The sequence below is a fragment of the Rhinopithecus bieti genome, unplaced genomic scaffold, assembly GCF_001698545.2.
Source record: "Rhinopithecus bieti isolate Rb0 unplaced genomic scaffold, ASM169854v2 scaffold_31548, whole genome shotgun sequence".
NCBI lineage: Eukaryota > Metazoa > Chordata > Mammalia > Primates > Cercopithecidae > Rhinopithecus > Rhinopithecus bieti.
In genome coordinates this window covers 5,561,912-5,581,564 of record NW_016814470.1, presented here as the reverse complement: position 1 = coordinate 5,581,564, position 19,653 = coordinate 5,561,912, and the positions used below count along the sequence as shown (strand labels likewise).

Genomic DNA, 19,653 nt, shown 5'->3' with positions numbered 1-19,653 from the left:
TAAAAAGGACACTATCAACTCAGTGAAAAGGGAACTCAGAGAATGGGAGAAATATCTGCAAATCACATATGGTCAGGTGTTGCTTAACCATAGGGATATGTTCTGAGAAATGCATTGGTGGGCGACTTTGTTGTTACGCAAACATCATAGAGTGTACTTGCACAAACCTAGATGGTACAGCCTACTTCACACCTAGGCTACACTATCTAGTTTGACTATCATCGTATATGCAGTCAGTCACCTACCCAAACGTCATTATGTGGTGCGTGACTGTATCTAATAAGCGGTTAATATCCAGAATATATAAAGAACTCCTACAACTCAACACAAAACAATCTGATTAAAAAATGGGCAAAGGGTTAGGGGATTATGGCAGATGGGAGGCAGGACTAGATTGCAGCCCCGGACAATACGGCGGCTTACATTGTGAATTTTAGCTCCAGATCAACTGCAAGAAGAAACCAGCAATCCCGAGAGCAACCTCTGAAGGAAGCAGACTGCTCCTGCAGGACCCGGGAGACACTCCAAATACTGTGAGTGCCCCAACTGTGGAAGTGGGAAAGGGAGATCCTCCTCTCCCGAACACACACCCCCACTGGAGAGGCTGAAGTCTGTTTGTGGGAGAAGTTTCTGACTTTACTAGGAGCTGAATTAAGTTAGAAAGCTGAGTAAAACACAGGGGTAGAGGAGGCAGCAGAAAGGCTTGGGAGTCCCCAAGCAGCCCATTCCTGCCTGGCACCACAGGGATTCATCAGGAGTGTGGACAGAGGAGCAGTGGGTAAAGCTCCACAGAGAGAAGGAATTCTCTAGTAGAAGTTTGTAACAACTTGAATGGTGCGAGAAGCCTCCTGGCCATAACTTGGGGGAGGGCGCAAATCGGGGTGTGCAGACTTCACAGGCGGGGAAGAACTAAAGCCCATTTCTTTTGCAGCTGGGAGGCAGATAGCCTTGGGCAAGTTTTCAAGCCTGTCTTGCCCTACACCTGGAAACAGACTCTGGGCTGTTGTGGGAAGGTGGGGGGTGGCGGGGTCGGTGTGCAGCACCGTGGGAGTGAGGCTGGTCCTTTGATTTGCATGGGAGCTGGGTGAGGCCTGTGACTACCGGCTTTCCCCCACTTCCCTGACAACCTGCATGACTCAGCAGAGGCAGCCATAATCCTCCTAGGTACACAACTCCATTAGCCTGGGAAACTCACCCCCATCCCCCACAGCAGCCGCAGGGAGACCCACCCAAGGAAAGTCTGAGCTCAGACACACCTAGGGCCACCCCCACCTGATGGTCCTTCCCTATCCATCCTGGTAGCAGAAGACAAAGGACATATAATTTTGGGAGTTCTACAGCCCCATCCACCGCCAGTCCCTCTCCACACTACTATAGCTGATGCTTTCTGGAAAGCGCCACCTCCTGGCAAGAGGCCAACCAGCACAAAAACAGAGCATTAAACCACAAAAGTTAAGGACCCTCATGGAATCCATTGCATCCCCTCCGCCACCTCCACTGGAACAGGCACTGGTATCCACGGCTGAGAGACCACAGACAGTTTACATACAGGACTCTATGCAGACAACCCCCAGTACCAACCCGGAGCTGGGTAGACTTACCAGGTGGCCAGACCCAGATGAGAGACAACAGTCACTGCTGTTTGGCTCACAGGAAGCCACATCCATAGGAAAAGTGGGGGAGTACTACATCAAGGGAACACCCCGTGGGACAAAACAATCTGAATAACAGCTTTCAGCTCTAGACCTTCCCTCTGACAGAGCTTACCCAAATAAGAAAGAACCAGAAAACCAACCCTGGTAATATGACAAAACAAGGTTCTTCACCCCGCAAAAAATCACACTAGTTCACCAGCAATGGATCCAAACCAAGGAGAAATCCCTGATTTACCTGAAAAAGAATTCAGGGGGTTATTAAGCTAATCAAGGAGGGACCAGAGAAAGGTGAAGTCCAATGCAAGGAAATCGAAAAAATGATACAAGAAGTGAAGGGAGAAATAGTTAAGGAAATAAATAACTTAAAACACAATAAAAACTTCAGGAAACTTTGAACACACTTTTAGAAATGCAAAATGCTCTGGAAAGTCTCACCAGAATCGGACAAGTAGAAGAAAGAAATTCAGAGCTCAAAGACGAGGTCTTTGAATTAACGCAATCCAACAAAGACAAAGAAAAAAAAAAAGAAAGAAAATATGAACAAAGCCTCCAAGAAGTCTGGGATTATGTTAAATGACCAAATCTAAGAATAATCCGTGTTCCCGAGGAAGAAGAGAATTCTAAAACTCTGGAAAATATATTTGGGGGAATAATCAACAAAAACTTCCCTGGCCTTGTGAGAGACCTAGACATCCAAATACAAGAACCAGAAAGAATACCTGGAAAATTCATCGCAAAAAGACCTTCACTTGGCCACATTGTCGTCAGGTTACCCAAAGTTAAGACAAAGGAAAGAATCTTAAGAGCTGTGAGAAAGAAGCACCAGGTAACCTATGAAGGAAAACCTATCAAGTTAACAGCAGATTTCTCAGCAGAAACCCTACAAGCTAGAAGGGATTGGGGACCCATCTTCAGCCTCCTCAAACAAAACAATTATCAGTCAAGAATTTTGTATCCAGCAAAACTAAGCATCATATATGAAGGAAAGATACGGTTGTTTTCAGACAAACAAATGCTGAGAGAATTCGCCATTACCAAGCCACCATTACAAGAACTGCTAAAAGGAGCTCTAAATCTTAAAACAAATTCTGGAAACACATCAAAACAGGACCTCTTTAAAGCATAAATCACACAGGACCTATAAAACAAAGACACAAGTTAAAAAGCAAAAACAAAAACAAAATCAAAGTACACTGGCAATAAAGAAGAGGAGGAATGCAATGGTACCTCACATTTCAATACTAACATTGAATGTAAATGGCCTAAATGCTCCACTTAAAAAATACAGAACCGCAGAATGGATAAGAACTCACCAACCAACTATCTGCTGCCTTCAGGAGACTCATCTAACACCTAAGGACTCACATACACTTAAAGGGGTGGGAAAAGGCATTTCATGCAACTGGACACCAAAAGCAAGCAGGGGTAGCTATTCTTATATCACACAAAACAAACTTTAAAGCAACAGCAGTTAAGAGAGACAAAGAGAGATATTATACAATGGTAAAAGGCCTTGTCCAACAGGAAAATATCACAATCCTAAACATATATGCACCTAACACTGGAGCTCCCAAATTTATAAAACAATTACTAATAGACCTAAGAAATGAGATAGACAGCAACACAATAAGTGGGGGACTTCAATACTCCACTGACAGCACTAGACAGGTCATTAAGACAAAGTCAACAACAACAACAACAAACCATGGATTTAAACTATATCCTAGAACAAATGGACTCAACAGGTATATACAGAACATTTCATCCAACAACCACAGAATACACATTCTATTCAACAGCGCATGGAACTTTCTCCAAGATAGACCATATGATACGCCATAAAACGAGCCTCAATCAATTTAAGAAAATTGAAATTATATTAAACACTCTTTCAGACCACAGTGGAATAAAACTGGAAATCAACTCCAAAAGGAACCTTCAAAACCATGTAAATACATGAACATTAAATAACCTGCTCCTGAATAAGCATTGGGTCAAAAATGAAATCAAGATGGAAATTTTAAAATTCTTCAAATGACAATAATGACACAACCTATTAAAACCTCTGGGATACAGCTAAGGCGGTGCTAAGAGGAAAGTTCATAGCCCTAAACGCCTTCATCAAAAAGTCTGAACGAGCACAAATAAATAACCTAAGATCACACCTCAAGGAACTACAGAAATAAGATCAAACCAAATCCAAACCCAGCAGAAGAAAAGAAATAGCCGAGACCAGAGCATAACTAAATGAAATTGAAACAACAACAACAATAAAAAATACAAACAATAAATGTAACAAAAAGCTGGTTCTTTGAAAAGATAAATAAAATTGATAGATTAGCAAGATTAACCAAGAAAAGAAGAGAGAAAATCCAAATAACCTCACTAAGAAATGCAACAGGAGATATTACAGTTGACACCACTGAAATACAAAAGATCATGGAAGGCTACTATGAACCCACTTTTACATACATGAACTACAAAACCTAGAAGTGATGGATAAATTCCTGGAAAATTACAACCCTTCCAGCTTAAATCAGGAAGAATTAGATACCCTGAACAGGCAAATAACAAGCAGTGAGATTGAAATGGTAATTGAAAAGTTACCAACAAAAAAATCTCCAGGAGCAGACAGAGTCATAGCAGAATTCTACTAGACATTCAAAGAAGAATTGGTACCAATCCTTTTGACACTATTCCACAAGATAAAGAAAGAAGGAACCCTTCTTAATTCATTCTAAAGCCAGCATCACCCTAATACCAAAACCAGGAAAGGACATAACCAAATGAGGGGGCCAGGCGCGATGGCTTATGCCTGTAATCCCAGCACTTTGGGAGGCTGTGAGTGGATCACTTCAGATCAGAAGTTCAAGACCAGCTTGGCCAACATGGTGAAACCCCGTCTCTACTAAAAATACAAAAATTAGCTGGGCTTGGTGGCATGTGCCTGCAATCCCAGCTACTACTCAGAAGGCTGAGACAGGAGAATCACTTGAACCTGGGAGGCAGAGGTTGCAGTGAACCGAGATTGCACCACTGCACCCCAGCCTGGGCAACAGAGCAAGACTCCATTCTCAAAAAAAAAAGGGAGGAAACTCCGACACATGTGATAGCACAGATGAACCTTGAGGACATTATGCTAAGTGAAATCATTCAGTCGGAAAGGGACAAATACTGTATGATTCCAATTATATGAAGCACAGAGTAGTCAAATTCAGAGAGACAGAAAGCAGACTGTTGGTTGCCAAGGGCCAGGGAAGGGGGCAATCGGAAGTTAGTGTTCAGTAAGGACAGAGTTTCAGTTGGGGAAGCTGAAAAAGTTCTGGAGATGGATGGTGGTGATGTTTGCACAACAATGTAAATGTACTAATGTTACCAAACTGCACATTATAAATATCAAATATAAAATGAGTAATTTTATGTTATATATCTTTTACCAGGACTTTTCTTAAAAAGAAATTTTAGTAAACACTTAGTTTGAGAAGTACTGACCTCAAGGGTCCCAAGCTAGTCTAGGAGCGTAGGCATATTTCTGAGCTGGTTAACATTCTATTTTAATCTGCAGATAGCTTAAAACCAAGTCGGCCTGAGGTCCCACACACCATTCAAGATAAGAACATGCTGGACTCGGCAGAAGCTACAGCTGGTGATGGCCCAGCTTGGTTCCGGCTGCCTTCATCACTCAGGCCTGCTCTGTAGTCCTGTCTTGTGCCCAGCGACTGGGGAGTAGGGGAGCAATTCTGCAAGATGGCAGGACAGTGTGTACCGGGCTTTGACTTATCCTGCACTTTGTCCTAAGCACGTGGATAAGACCAGTTTGGTGGAATACACAATAATGTGGAAAATAGAGGGAAACGGAGGAGCAGGCTTCTCCCTCATCTCTACCCCAGGCCTTCTGGAGGGGAGGCACAGGCCCAAAAACAAAATGCCATTCTGTAGCCTGGAACCCAAAATGCAAAGCACCCTGGGATGGGAGGCAGAGACACGGGACCCAGGAAATACAATAATTAAATCATACAATGAAAGCTTAAATTTCCAAGTTAATTATTGGGCATCATTTATAAAAGTTAACAGGGCATATTTAATTTAGGAATTGGCTCACGTCCTTCTCCGTGCAGCTGAAATCTCATAAACGAAATATACTGGATCATTGCCCAGTGCGGAAATAAAAGTTATGAATAATGTTTCTATCTCAATCATTGTCAGTGCTTTAATATTCCTAATTACTTTAAAAAACTAGATATTCAATATAGGAAAACTTTTTTCTTTTTATCTCCACTTGTGAGATTAGTGCAATTTAATAAGAGTCACTCTGTCGTCTTTATTCAGTATAAACTGACATTTCATCCTTTTACTCTTCATTATTATATGGGATGGAGGTTTATGACCAGGCAGGCAGCCACTCCATTTCCCCGTAGTGGTCCATCTAACAGCCCAGAATTATTTGATAGTTGGTGTGTCAGCCCACCAGGCAAATCAGTATCATCTCTCTTCCTTTATGGAGCAGAAAGAAATTAGTCCAGGCCTTTAAAAAAATCAGCGAGGGGGTTATAAGTCAGTAAAAGAATGAGAAGTCCCCACCCCCACCCCAGTACTGGATTTATCCCCTTCACTGCTGTCAAAGTCATAAATCCCTTGGCAGCCACAAAGGGCAGGGCAGGGTAGGGGCAGGCAGTCAGATGATGGATCTTCGTAACCCTCCCTGCCACTTCCAGGAATTTATCCTAAGAAGAAATTGGGACAAGTGGGCAAAGATATGTGCATAAGAAGAATCACTGCAGCATTTTTACACAGGGCCACAATCCAGAAATCCCTAAAAAGTCCAAAACATGTTTTAAAAAATTCAGCACCAAAATCCATTTAGAGGCAAAATCTGCATGGAACCGATTTGAGGTTATATATTGTTTTTATGTCACTCGATGTGATCAGTCATATGTCACTTCAGAAATACCACTGTTTCACTCAGGGTGCTGCCCAGACCCCATGGGGGCATATGTCACACACGACATACTCACCATATGCTTTCTAAATTCTGAAAAATTATAAATTCTGAAGCCAACAGGCCCCACAGATCTTGGATAAAGGATGGTGGGCCTATGACAGTGAAGAATCAGAAACAACCTCAATGTCCATCAACAAGGGACTAGTTAAATGCATGCGGTAATCCACAGAATGAAATTCTGCAAGGCCATTAAAAATCTAAGGCAGATTCACATTTATTGACAAGAAAATGAGTGCATGACGTAAAGTTAAATTTAAACAGCAAGTTATAGACTAGCACACATCTTTGATCTAAATAATAAAAGTTATATCCAGATCCAGCTCAATGTGCAAATGTATAAAAGAATGGCAGGAAGGATAAGCACCCAAATGCCAGCAGTGGTTATCTCCGGAGTGGAGAGTTAACCTTTTTTGTCTAACTTTTGCTACAGTTTGATTTTTCTTTTTAACATAAACAGGTATAACCTTAAGAACCAGAGAGAAAAAAAACAAACAAGAACGATGCTTTCAATTAAACAAAACCAAAGCTTCTCTGAAAGGGTGTCACACGACAGACCCCATTCAGTGATCTCCAGAGACCACACTGAAGTGGGACCGAGATACCTGTCTCCACAGATTCGGGCGCACAAAGACCCTAAGGCACTGCAGAGAGCACACTGGCAGACAGACCCCAATAGCATGTAGCAAGCCGGCTCAAATTACTTGGGGAAAGCTGGTATCAATTTGTGCCCCATGGCTGACTCCTCTATCTTCACAATATCTCAGGGCCACATCTTTTAAGCAGAGCTCACATTTCCCTGTGAACAACCATGTTTTCTCATGACAGATCAATTTCAACATTGGGCTATATTAACAGAGGTTGAGCATCCAGAAGGAGGGAGAATATAATAATTAAGAGTTCAGGCAGGACATAGGTTTTTGCCTGGGTGATAGTCCCAGACTTACCATTGACTAGCTGTGTGTCTGCTGGAAGTTCTTTAACCTCTGTCTGCTTCAACTTGCTCCTTTGTAAAACGGGGCTAAATCACAATTCCCATACTATAAGTGCGTTGTGAAAATTAAACAAGTAGATAAGTAAACAAAGCACTCAGTGCATAGTAAAATTCAATATATAGTAGCTATCTCCACTCTCATTTTTCCATACTGGTCACACCAAGCTTGCAGTTGTGTGCTCAGATCTAGGAGTAAACATTTAAGAGGAATAAAGGCCACAGCCAATGGAGAGAAACCAGATGGGAAAGGTAGTCCAGACGACATCATGTGAGAAACAAGGGAGCTTGGAGAAGAAACACTTGGGGAGGAAAATGATCACTATCTTCTAATACCTGAAGGGTTGACCCATTAGAGAGTATCTGGTTTCTTCTGTGCAGCCTCAATGGCTATTATCAACTGCTCTGAGATGACCATTTCTATAGACACAGACTGTGATCTTGTCCAGTGAGCTCCTTGGAAGAAATTCCAGGGACAAGGAGCATCATGGTCATCCACCACCCTGCCCTGGACTTTATTAAGAGCAAGAACCAACCAGTAGAAGCTAAAAGGTAGGTTTCCACTGCAGAGAAGGGAAAACTTTCCAACAATGAGAATGGGCTTCCATAAGAGGTAGTGAGCTCCTTGTCAGTGGAAGTATTCAAGCAGAGGTTAGAAAGCTCTTAGCAGAGCATCTACACATTCAATGCTCTGAATGACACTGAAGGTGAGAATCTATGAATTGCTTTAATTCAATGCTGCTGTCCCTCAAACAGGGATGGAACCTCTTTTAGAACTTCCCATGGGTTCAATAGCACATGCCTTTGAGTCGATTCAAAGCTCAATGACTCATGGCTCTTCAACCCATGAGGGTGTATTTAATTGAGAGGAAACAGCTTTTGGGTTGCTTAGCACCAAGTCTGGTGACTGAATTGGGGGTGTGGGGGCGTTAAATCAGACAGTCTAGTTCTGTGCTGTAAATAACAGGTCTACGTCCTGGCTTGCTTGGTAAATTCACTCTGGGGGCAAGTCGTACTCTAAACTGCCTAGTCCTGCTAATCAAATGCCACCTTTGTTCCATCTCTTTCATTAGGCCAGAACCCTGAAAAGATACAGACCATGTCTAAAAGACCCTCCAGGGCTCTCCCCACGGCCCAGTACAGTCCCGAGCATACAGCGAGCACTAAACACAGTTACATTCATTGGTGGTTTCTATACACTCAGGGCCCCAGGAGACCCAGGCCGTATTTCAACCTCTAATAGGCTGCCCTCAGCATTATAATCCAGCAGTAGCAGGCAGACCCATCCCAGCAGGACTGACCTAATCCAAGTCAGATACTCCTTCCTCAAAGATTCCTTGTAAGCCAAGTTACGCAAAACAAAACACAGGTAAGGAGGGGAAAGCCCAGACATTTTACCCAATGTGTTTTGCAGCGCAAGTTGACAGAAAGACTGGTTGGACATCTTCCTTTATTTAGCTCACCTGTGCCTCAGTTTACCTTTCATTGTCTGGCCCTGTTTTCCAGTCATGGCTCACTCAAAGCAGTAGAACAAGTGGAAGGAGGAGGCCACTGTGGTCACCGGAGGTCCCAATACATTGGGGGGTTTCTTGGATACCGCAAACAGACCATGGACTCCCTGAGCCAAAAGAATCACCCAGACTCCAAACAAAACCACATACTGCCTTTGGCCAGAATGTTCTCATGCACTGCATAGACTGAGAGGCTCCAGTCAAGGCCTTTGGGAAAACAAACAAACAAAAACATAACTAGATGTTTCCACCACAGCGGAGAGAGTAGAAAAGGGCAGTAACACCACACTGGGCCCACATGGACCCAACATTCTCCTCTCCGAGTTTTCAAGACTATGGTGGTCAGACATAGAGCGAGCACTAAACACAGTGACATTCATCAGTGGTTTCTATACACTCAGGGCCCCAGGGGACCCAGGCTGTATTTCAACCTCCAATAGGCTGCCCTCAGCATTATAATCCAGCAGTAGCAGCAGACCCATCCCAGCAGGGCTAACCTAATCCAAGTCAGATACTCCTTCCTCAAAGATTCCTTGTAAGCCAAGTTATGAAAAACAAAACACAGATGCGGAACATGGAGGTGGCTCCCCAAGATGGACAAATAATAGGGCTTAGATGCCTAGTGAAGCCACTGGCTATCTTATCTAATCAGGTCACCAAAAAGACTCTACTCCAACTCAAAGCAGGAAGAAATTTGGGCTTCAGCCTTAGTCAAGACCTCTTTGAAAACCAAATAAGACCAAGATATTAACCAACCCTTGACTGCATAATGTGCCAGTGGATAGGTGGTCATCCGCAAATATTTGGGGGCAATAAACCAGAGGGGAAGGAGGATTCATTTTCATCTGTGTTCTTGGCAGAGAATTCCCTGAACAGCTGCCAGGTAAGCCTCACCCTCTTGGTGGCCAGCCCCACAGTAGAGACAACGCACCATGCCACTGTGGGTTACTGGGCCAGCCCCCAGAGCATCCACATCACCCCAAGCTCAATAGGAAGTCTTCCCTGGAGAAGGTGAACCATCTACCCACAAAAATGTAGGAACACAAGGACCTACCCTCATGAGTGTCCTGTTCTAATTTTGGCAACACAGAGATATCCCAAATGTCCACCAGTCTCATAAATCAGTTCCCCTGAGCTTCTGTGGGCACCCACAAAACCAAGCTTTTGGAGCAGTGAACCTGGGGACCAGGGCTAGATGACGGCGACCTCCTCAGTGTGTACTCCTGGGCACTGTGTCAATTTCACATCAACCATCAAAGACCACATCTACAGGTGTTCCATCAAAAGTCAGAGTTGTCCAGATGACCCCACAATTCCATAAACATACAACACACAATGCCCCCACAGACTCCTACAAATCATCTCTCAAGTGCCACCAGGTTTTAACTGCAGGTACACCTCCTCCCTGATGTTCAGACAGGGTCAGGTAGCCCATCCCAAGTCGCCCCAGCACAACACAAAAATGTAGCATGCACACACCACAACCCACCCCCCTACAAAGTCAGAGCCAGGGGTCCTCCTGACCCCCAAACCCCAGACTCACCGCTGGAGCAGTCGGGCCCCCCCCAGCCAGGCTCGCAGTGGCAGGTGTCCGGGGAAACGCAGCGGCCGTGCACACACTCCTCCGTACACAGGGCTGAGGGGACATGAGGAGAGAGAGGAAGAATCAGAACAACAGTGAAAACCAACCATCTGGTCAAGGAGCATAATCCATTTTGTCACAACTCCCTGGGCACCAGGGATGCTCACAACGCATCACTGGCTTGGGGGAAAATCAAGCTACACCTGACCTGAGTCATTTAATTAACTCCAGAATGGATCCTACAAGAGTACATTTCATCCCCAGCCTCATTTCCTAAAATGAAACCCAAGCTGGAGAAGCGGTAACGTCATTGGCTTTTCGAGAACACTTCCTCCAACGTTTAACAACAGAGACCTCCGCAAACCTCAGCTCCTAAATCCACACCCCTGCTCTCTTTCTCCATCTGCTTCGGAAATAACCTGTCCCTTGCATCTTCTGCTTTCCCCAGTTTCCTTCTGCAAAGGCCCCAAAATGTATCAGCCTGCCTGAAAAGAAGATCCCTTCTCACTTTTTCCCCCACCTTTCTGCCATCCTCCCCAAATGTCCCTATTTTGGGGCGCTCAAATGTCAGCAAATCTGCAAAGTACACACATGCAGAGGAAAAAAGCAACAGCTAATTATAAGAAAGTAATTAAGAGAGACATCCACGATGATGATAATTGTAATTAGAAAGTGCCTGGCAATTTCTTATCACGCAGTTGAATGCCGCAGCCTCCTGAGGTGGGAGGTTACAGCGGCAGGCACTTTCCCTCAACCACTCTGGTGCCGAGGCTGATTGACAGCAGTTTGAGGAAGGGAAATTATTTTTCTCTTTCTTTGACAGAATCCACATTTCCTCAAGGTCATCTTTTGCTCCTGAAAGATCTGCCCCACCATCTAAGCCATCAGGGACGGATCACAGAAAGCCGCCATGTGCCACCTCTACCAAGTCTGAAGGCTCAGGGGATCAGCACTTACCATCAACCCTGTCAATTTCTTAGAGCGGATCTAGATGTATTTTTTTTTTTTTTCCTGAAAGCAAGGGACTTCCTTCTGCCCAGTACTGGCCTGGGCTAGGGGAGCAGATGGCCCCCTTTGGTGGCCTCCCACCCACTGCCTGGCCTAAATGCCCACTGGGAAGATGCTGTTGGGTTAAACAACAAGGCTCATTTAATGACTGGTGTGGTCCTCTGGCCCCTCCTAAGCACAGAAACTGACCCCAAAGCTGCTGCCTTAGCTTTGCCCAGGCCCCAGGCAAGGTAGACCCCAGAAGAGCCATTTCACATGCCCCACTGGTCAGTGGTCTGGAGTCAGCCTGTCCACTGCAGGGCTGGGATGTGGTGTGTCTGGAGATCCCTAGCACCTGGGTCCTTCTGATTGCTACAAGTAGCCTTTGGGGAGGGTTGTGGCACTTCCCCAGTGCTGGAGCCCCGCTCACTTACAGCCCTGGGAAGCGGCTAACCCAGTGTTGGAGAACCCAGTGGGCCCTGACCCCGGGGACCAGCTCCACTTAGAACCACAATGTGCTGCTCACGCGGCAGCTAGCGAGACTGTCACTCCTGCTGCCCGGGCTCCCACTGGACATTCCAAACAAGCTTATATGAGTCAATGCCCCCAGGACACACCAGTGTCCATCCTCCAGCTCCCCATGGGATGCCAGCCCCTCAGCCCAGCCAGCTCCCAGCGCTGGCCTCAGCTGCTTCCTTTCCCTCATCCCCACCCTGACAGGCTGAGGTCCCCACATGCTCCACAGCTGGACCCATCAGTGTTACAGCTTGTCATATTAGCTCACTGACACCGCCAACTGCTTTCTGACTGCAGAGAGCAGGACCCCGATCCCTGGTGTCTCTGCCGAGGGCGGTGAAATCAAGCAGTGACTTGCGAACCTGCCAAGTGTCAGGTCTCAAAGAGACTTAAGAGAAAATCATGTACTGGCCCTTTGTTTTATATCTGGAGAAGCTGAGGCCTGAATGTTCATGGCCCCTTGTGCAGTGTGTGGCCCCTCAGTCAGGGAGGAAGGAGCTTGGGGTGGCTCCTGGAGCTAGAGGCCTCTGAAGGTGGAGAGAACCCAAGGCTGTGGGGACTTCACATTTTGCCCAGGCTGGACATCCTCCCCCGCCTACATGGCTCAGGGGCTGGCGGTGGGGCCATTCCAGAGGGAACAGCAGAAGGGTGCTGTGACAGGCCCACAAGAGGGTCAGTGGTGACCAGAGACGAAGGGTGGAGGAGCTGCTTCAACAGGCTCAGCACCACACAGGTTAGGGATAGGGTGAAGGACAGATAATTTGAGAAGGTCACCCAGTGACCTGCCTGCCCCCTGCTCCTGACCCTAGACACCCAGCCCATCCACTTACCTCCTGTGCCTTCTCCAAGTTGAGAGGGAACAGCCTTCTGGTGCTCTGAGCAAGCTCCACACTGCACTGCCTTTGCCCTTGGTCCCTTCCCGAAGCCCCAGAGACCAGCAGGACAGTCTGCAGAGCACCGCCCCCCACACTGCAGACACAGACCCCAGCTCGGTCCTGTATCCAGCCCCTGGACCCTGGTAAGGACCCTGTTAAGGCAGCAGCTTCAGGGTCAGCTTCTGTGCTATGCATGGAGGATGGTCATCCCACAGTCCCTTGGCTTGACCCCAGGGATGCAGGTGCATCTCCCTCCTTTCCTCATCATCCTGGTATTTTGCCTGCACTGTTTGCTTGTCAAAACCTCAATCCATTCATATTTCATAGGTGTTGTTTAGACAGTGTTGTTTGAAGTATGAAATATTGATAGCAAATACCCGAGGCTCAGACTGCCATATTTGGCAATTGGGCCACTGCGTGTTTGGACACCTGGTGGGGAGGGGCAGGGGGTGCCGCGGGGAAAGTCTCCTAGGGAGGGTGGCGGTGGCCATCCCTGGTGCTGGGGCGGCCGACTCCGACGCCAGCAGCTGGCAGCCCATCTCCAGAGGCCTGGGGTTACTCAGCTGCTGCTCCTAGAGCATGTGGGTCCCCTAAGCTCTTTCAGACCACAGACCCCCATGCCAGTGACTGCCTGGGAGGGGCTGGGTTAGGGTGCTGCCACCCTGGGCTCCTTCTTGGAAACTTACAACTCTAACCAGGGCGTTTTGTCAAGTCCCTCTTCACACTGCTGCACATCCATCTGCTGTCATGGACAGGGCGGCTGGATGGGCTCTGACAGCACCAGCTGTGTGATGGGGTCAGCCACTTGCCCTCTCCTGGCCCCACGGAGAAATATGAACTACACTCTCACCACCCTGCCTCAGTCCCGATTCTGACCTCCTAGCATGCTAGAAGCTTATCAGCAAGCAGCAGGATGTGCAGGGGTTGAGAACAGACTGCATCTGAGAACAGAATGCCGGGTCTGGCCCGGGGATGCGTCTTATCAGCTCTAGGCCTTGGATGAGTTACCTCCATCTCTGTGTCAGCCCCATCTGTTCAGTGGGGTACGGTGGCAGGATGGGCCTCACAGGCTGTGTGAGGATTGAATGAGTTGATGGAGTGCCCAGAGCAGGGCCTGGGGTATAGAAAATGCTGTGTGAACCTTGCTGTTGTTACTAGAGTCTCCTCGGCCCTGAGGACAGGCTCCTGGTGAGGTTCGAGCCTCTTCTACCCTCCACTCACTCCCATCCTTCACAGAGGTCTTGGACACGCGACGGGTGGTCTGTAGGGAACTGCAGACAGATCCCTGGTTGGGGACAGTGCTGCTGGAGGGCAGTGCCTTGGCAGGCAAGGCCAGGGTGGTAGACAATGTGATGATCTAAGTTTAAATTCTACATCTGCCAATTACAATTACAGTTACAGGACAATAAACAATTAAACCTCCATGCCTCAGCTTTTCCATCTGTAAAATGAGGACAATAGTAGTGCCTACCTGATGGGTTGCTGCAAAGATTAAATGAAATAAAACACGTAAAGTTCTTAGACCAGTGCCTGCCATATAGGCACATAGTAAGTACTCAATAAGCATGAGATGCTATTGCCATCTCTCTCTCTCTCTCTCTCTCACATACACACACACACACACACACACGGGCTATGGGATGTCTAACACAGCTGACAGCTGCTGCCATTTGTTGCCACTTCCTGTGCACTACCATTTTCTGAGCACCTACTATGTGCCAGACCTTAGGGCTTTCACAAACACTCCCTTAGCCTCTGGCACAGGCCATCCCAGCACACGCTGAGGGAGGTAGCTATATCTGCACTCTCTCCTTTGTGGATCTCCAGCTCCTGGGGGAGAAAGACTGCTTCCCACTCCTCCTTTTTAAGCCCTCATGCTTTCTGGTACACAGTAGGTGCTCAATGCTTGTGAGCCCCACACTCACCTGCCCCAGGAAAGAATACCACAGCTCATGTGAGAAAGGCATGCTTGTTTTCCCCAAGCTCAACCTCAGAGCTTGGTCACAGAGAAGTCACCAAATCTGCAGACCTGTCCCTTGGCTCAGGCTGTTTATGGCCCTGTGGGACCAGGGTGATCAGGGGTGTTGAGGATGGTGGTGTGGGGTTGCAGAACAAATCCAGCCTTGGGTGTCAGGCAGCCCTGATTTCGTGTCTACAAACATCACTCTGTGATATCAATAACTCACCATCCTCTCTGGGGCCCTGCAACTCACTGGGAAATCAAGATTAAACCAGATGAGGTTTCAAGTCCCGTGCAGCTAACAATCCCCTCAATCTGTCCTCCTGCCCACCCCCTCCAGGACACACCTGGATTGCTGCCATTGCTCTGGTTCCCCTTCCTGGCCCCCAAGCCCCAGCCCCTTTCTATCACAGGGACCCCTGCTTTCTTTCCTCTATTCCTTTGGAAATGGCACTGGACGAGGAGAACTCTCCAGGTTCAGGCTCTTGTCCATAAAACAAGGGCATTAGAACACATTGCCTTTAAGGACCCTTCCATGGCTGACATCCCTCGATGCTTCTCTTCTGACCTAGGACCGCACTGACTCCAGCACACCACCTTAGAAAGCTGGAAGCTTGAAATACTTCCACTGAGCTCCCTAGCCCTGGGTCACCTGGCCACCAAAGCCAGGCACAGCCTCCATCATCCAGCCCCGCCAAGAAGCCAGAAAGGGAGAGTTTCCTCCCGCCACCCTATTCGAACACGATGGAGGGTGAAAGATTTTTCCACAAGAACCCCCCATCCACAGGAAGGATAACCAGCCCTTTCTTTCTCTCAATCCCCATGGCACTCGGTGGAGGGTGGTTGCCCATTTGGTGGGATGTAGCACACTTGACCTCCTACCATTTCTCCTTTCAGTGTTAGTCCAGACCACTAGTGGTCTGGACCAAAAGAACCCCACACCACCATCCTCAAGACCCCTGGCCACCTTGGTCCCACAGGGCCAGACGCAGCCTGAGCCAAGGTACAGGTCCAGAGATTTGGTGCCTTCTCTGTGACTGAACTCTGAGGCTGAGCTCAGGGAAAAAGAAGCATGCCTTTCTTGTGAGCTTTGCGAGGGTAAACCCGGGTTCTGAAACATCCCTGTTATCTCCCCATGGGCCATGCATTACGGATACTCCACATGTGGCTGTTGGCGACTCCTCCAAGTACCCATGCCTTGCAAGTGATATTGACAAGCCAGGGAGGAGGATCGGGAGGCAGAGGGTGAGATGGGGTGGGGGACAGGAGGTTGTTCAACCTGGAGAAGGAAGAACTAGGTGGGGGCAGGTCAAGGTCAACTGACCAGGCTGAAAGCCCAATAGAGATGTGGGAGCCATTCTGTCCCAGACAGAATAGGGACCCAAGGGAGCAAGTGACAAGGGAGCAGATATCCGCCTAACCCAAGGCAAGACTTTCTAACACCCGAATGGGTTCAGCAGTTCACAGGGCTGTTGTACAGGTAGGGAACAGGCCACCATGATCATGCAAAGGATAGAGGACTGACATGCGCGTGGCAGGGCGGGGGCGGGCTCACTCTGCCAATCGTGGGGGATCCAGCAGGCTGCCTATTTTTGTAAACGAAGTTCTGTTGGAACACAGCCATGCCCAGTCATTTACATACTGTCTACGGCTGCTTTTGCACTACAAGGACGGAGTTGAGAGGGTTGCCACCGAGACTGACATTTCGCAAAGTCTAAAATGTTTACTATCTGGTGCTTCATGGGGGAGGCGGCCCCCTGTGGTAGACGGCTTCTGGTCTGGTGGGAGACAGGACTACGGGACATGGAAGGTCTCTTCTTTCCCTTCCTCCCCTATCATTTACTTACTCCCTGGGATGACCAGATGACAAAACAAGGCCAAAAAAGGCGCTTAGAAAATACGAAATGATGCCAGTCCTACTTTCTAAAGTGGCACTCTGGGTCTACCCAAAGGAGCAAGGGCTGTCAAGCTGGGAAGCAGAACCTTGCAGCAGCCATGCATGCCGACTCAGCACTTTATTCCACCCCTCTTTCGCCCTGGGAGCTGGGGACAGGGAATCTGGATGACTTAGTGAACATTCGTATTGATGGTCTTATTCAGGTAGACACTAGGGACAGTGTGGTGAGTGCAAAAGAGGAAAAGAGGCCAAACGAGAAGTCCTTTCTTGGCCTGGCACTTGCCAGGTATTGAGTACACACAGCCACATTGAGTCCTGGAGGTGGGGGTTAGTATCACTCCATTTGTGGTTGGGAAACTGAACCACAGAAAAGACTAAGTAACTTGTGCAAATTCACATAGCCAGCAACTCAATGTGCTAGATCAGTATTTCTTAACCTTTTATCCATTAGAAGCTTTTTAGACTTTTTTTTTTCCTAATTACCCCTCCCATGAAATTCTAGTAACACAGATACAATGGATATCTGTGCCTTATATATAATCAGCTTCAGAACTCATTTTTGCCCCTGGCAAATGCACATGCTAGAGATTCTCCATTTGTCCTGTTCACAACATTCTCCTTCTCCTACACCTTTCTCTGTGCCCAGAGAAGCTGACCTGCATGGATGACATTAACAGGCTTCCTGGCCTCTGGCTTCTGGATGGGTTCAGTCAATGAGAAATAGCAGCAAGAGATGGGAGGGCAGGCAGGACATGAGGCTGGGCCATGGGTGGTGATGGTGGTGGTCCTTCTCCCCTCAGCTAAAGGTTCCAGGGATTGCTTCCAGTCCAGGGGTGGTTGTGGCTCTCCTTGATTGCTAGCCTGAATGCTGCACCATTTCTTAATTGGTTTTCCTTAGCCCTTCCCCTGCCTTTATAAATCATTTTATTATTAAACTTTCCTCACTCACCCTCCTTAACATGCCATCTGGGCCCAGGCGCAGTGGCTCATGCCTGTAATCCCAGCACTTTGGGAGGCTGAGGTGAGTGGATCACGAGGTCAGAAGTTCGAGACCAGCCTGACCAACATGGTGAAACCCTGTCTCTACTAAAAATACAAAAAGTAGCCAGAGATGGTGGTGTGTGCCTGTAATCCCAGCTACTCGGGAGGCTGAGGCAGGAGAATCACTGGAACCTGGGAAGCAGAGGTTTCAGTGAGCTGAGATTGCACCACTGCACTCCAGCCTGGGCGACAGAGCAAAACTCCGTCTCAAAAAAAAAGAAAAGAAAAGAAAAAAAACACGCCATCTGTTTCTTGGTTGGGACTCTAACTGGTCCAGGAGCCAAGCCGTGGTTTGCACCCACACGTGTGATGCCAAAAGCCTGCTTGCACAGGGTGAGATGAGTAAGTTCCAGCAGCAGATCTGTCACTGACTTGCTGTGAGAACTTAGCTGATCCCCCTCCCTCCTTGGGGTCTATTTGTCTGTCTGTGAAGTGAAAGGATTGGATGACAGGATCTAAATGTTCCCTCCAGCTCTGGGAGTAAAGGGCTCCATGATAGCAACTGCCAACTTTTTTGAGTGACTGATTCAAGCTAAGTTTGAGAGGAATTTGTTCTACAAACGCAGGCATAGAGCTTGGCCCGGGAACAAACATGTTCAGAGGTGCAGATGGAAGGCCAGGGCATCAGTCCTGGGGCAGCGGGTGAGCTTGCATAAGCAGGCCAGGACCCAGGACAGCGATCTTGGCACCAAGCAAAGGTGTGTGTGCGTCAGACTTGGGGTCTCCTCTGCAATCAAGCTGCTCAGATAACACTGGCCATTCCCTAACCAAAGGCGGCCCCATCTGCTATCCCCAGCTCATGGAAGCCCTCTGAATCAATTCTCCCTTCTATTGGCCCTCCACCCAGGATGACCCGCAAGTCCCTGAGGTGTCTGTGGTCATATATTTTGCCTGGAAGTTTGCAAATGGTCTTACTAGTTAATGGAACTATAAAAATTACTTACAGGAAAAGGTCAGGATAAATAAAGACAACTTCCATGCCCCCTGGCCAACTAGCCTGACATTCAGCTAAGACCCAAGAAGGCTGGGAGGTCAGGGAAAGGGTGGTAGCCTCCCAGAATCCTCCAGAGCCACCCCCGAACCCAGCCTTCCAGTGCTTCAAGGCACATTGATCAGTCTGCCATCAGCATTCTTGGCAAGAGGCCTCAAATCAGGTTGTCATTGGATTCAGCTTGGAAATAAAATGACCTACATCCACGTGGACCCAAGTGCCAATTCTGAGCTGACATGCTTAGCATGAGTGATTCGGCCATGACCAAGGTCACACGGCATGTGTGTACGTATTACTGTGTGTCTGTGTCTGTAGCGGGGCTCGGGGAGTTCTAAAACACCTCATCTGATGTGTACCACTCGTTCTTTACAGTTCCCAGCCCTCAGCCCCCTCCACAGCCAGGAGGAATCAAAATGGTTGATCCTTTCTCTCAGCCCATCTAGAGTTGGCTTTTCATTGCTGTGGCCACATCTGGCCCCAATATATGAAGAGGCCATTATTGTTTTAATAAGCAGCACTTCCCCAGCAAGGGTGATAAGGCAGAAGGACATTAAGGGCCAAACACTCTCCTGGGCTGCAGGAGTGGGGCCTGCAGGAGTGGGGCCTGCAGGGTGTGACCCCACCCAACCTGCTGAGCTGGCCCAGAGT

General features: G+C 47.7%; 1 protein-coding gene across 15 annotated transcripts in view; it reads right to left on the bottom strand.

The window, feature by feature from the left end:
- The window catches only part of MEGF11 (multiple EGF like domains 11), a 388,207-nt gene that overhangs the window by 194,217 nt on the left and 174,337 nt on the right, over nucleotides 1-19,653 (bottom strand). For all 15 annotated transcript variants that reach the window (XM_017851122.1, XM_017851126.1, XM_017851125.1 and 12 more), the window contains one exon: nucleotides 10,700-10,792. In XM_017851122.1, coding sequence (XP_017706611.1) covers nucleotides 10,700-10,792 — 93 coding nt within the window. The remainder of the gene's footprint in view (nucleotides 1-10,699; nucleotides 10,793-19,653) is intronic.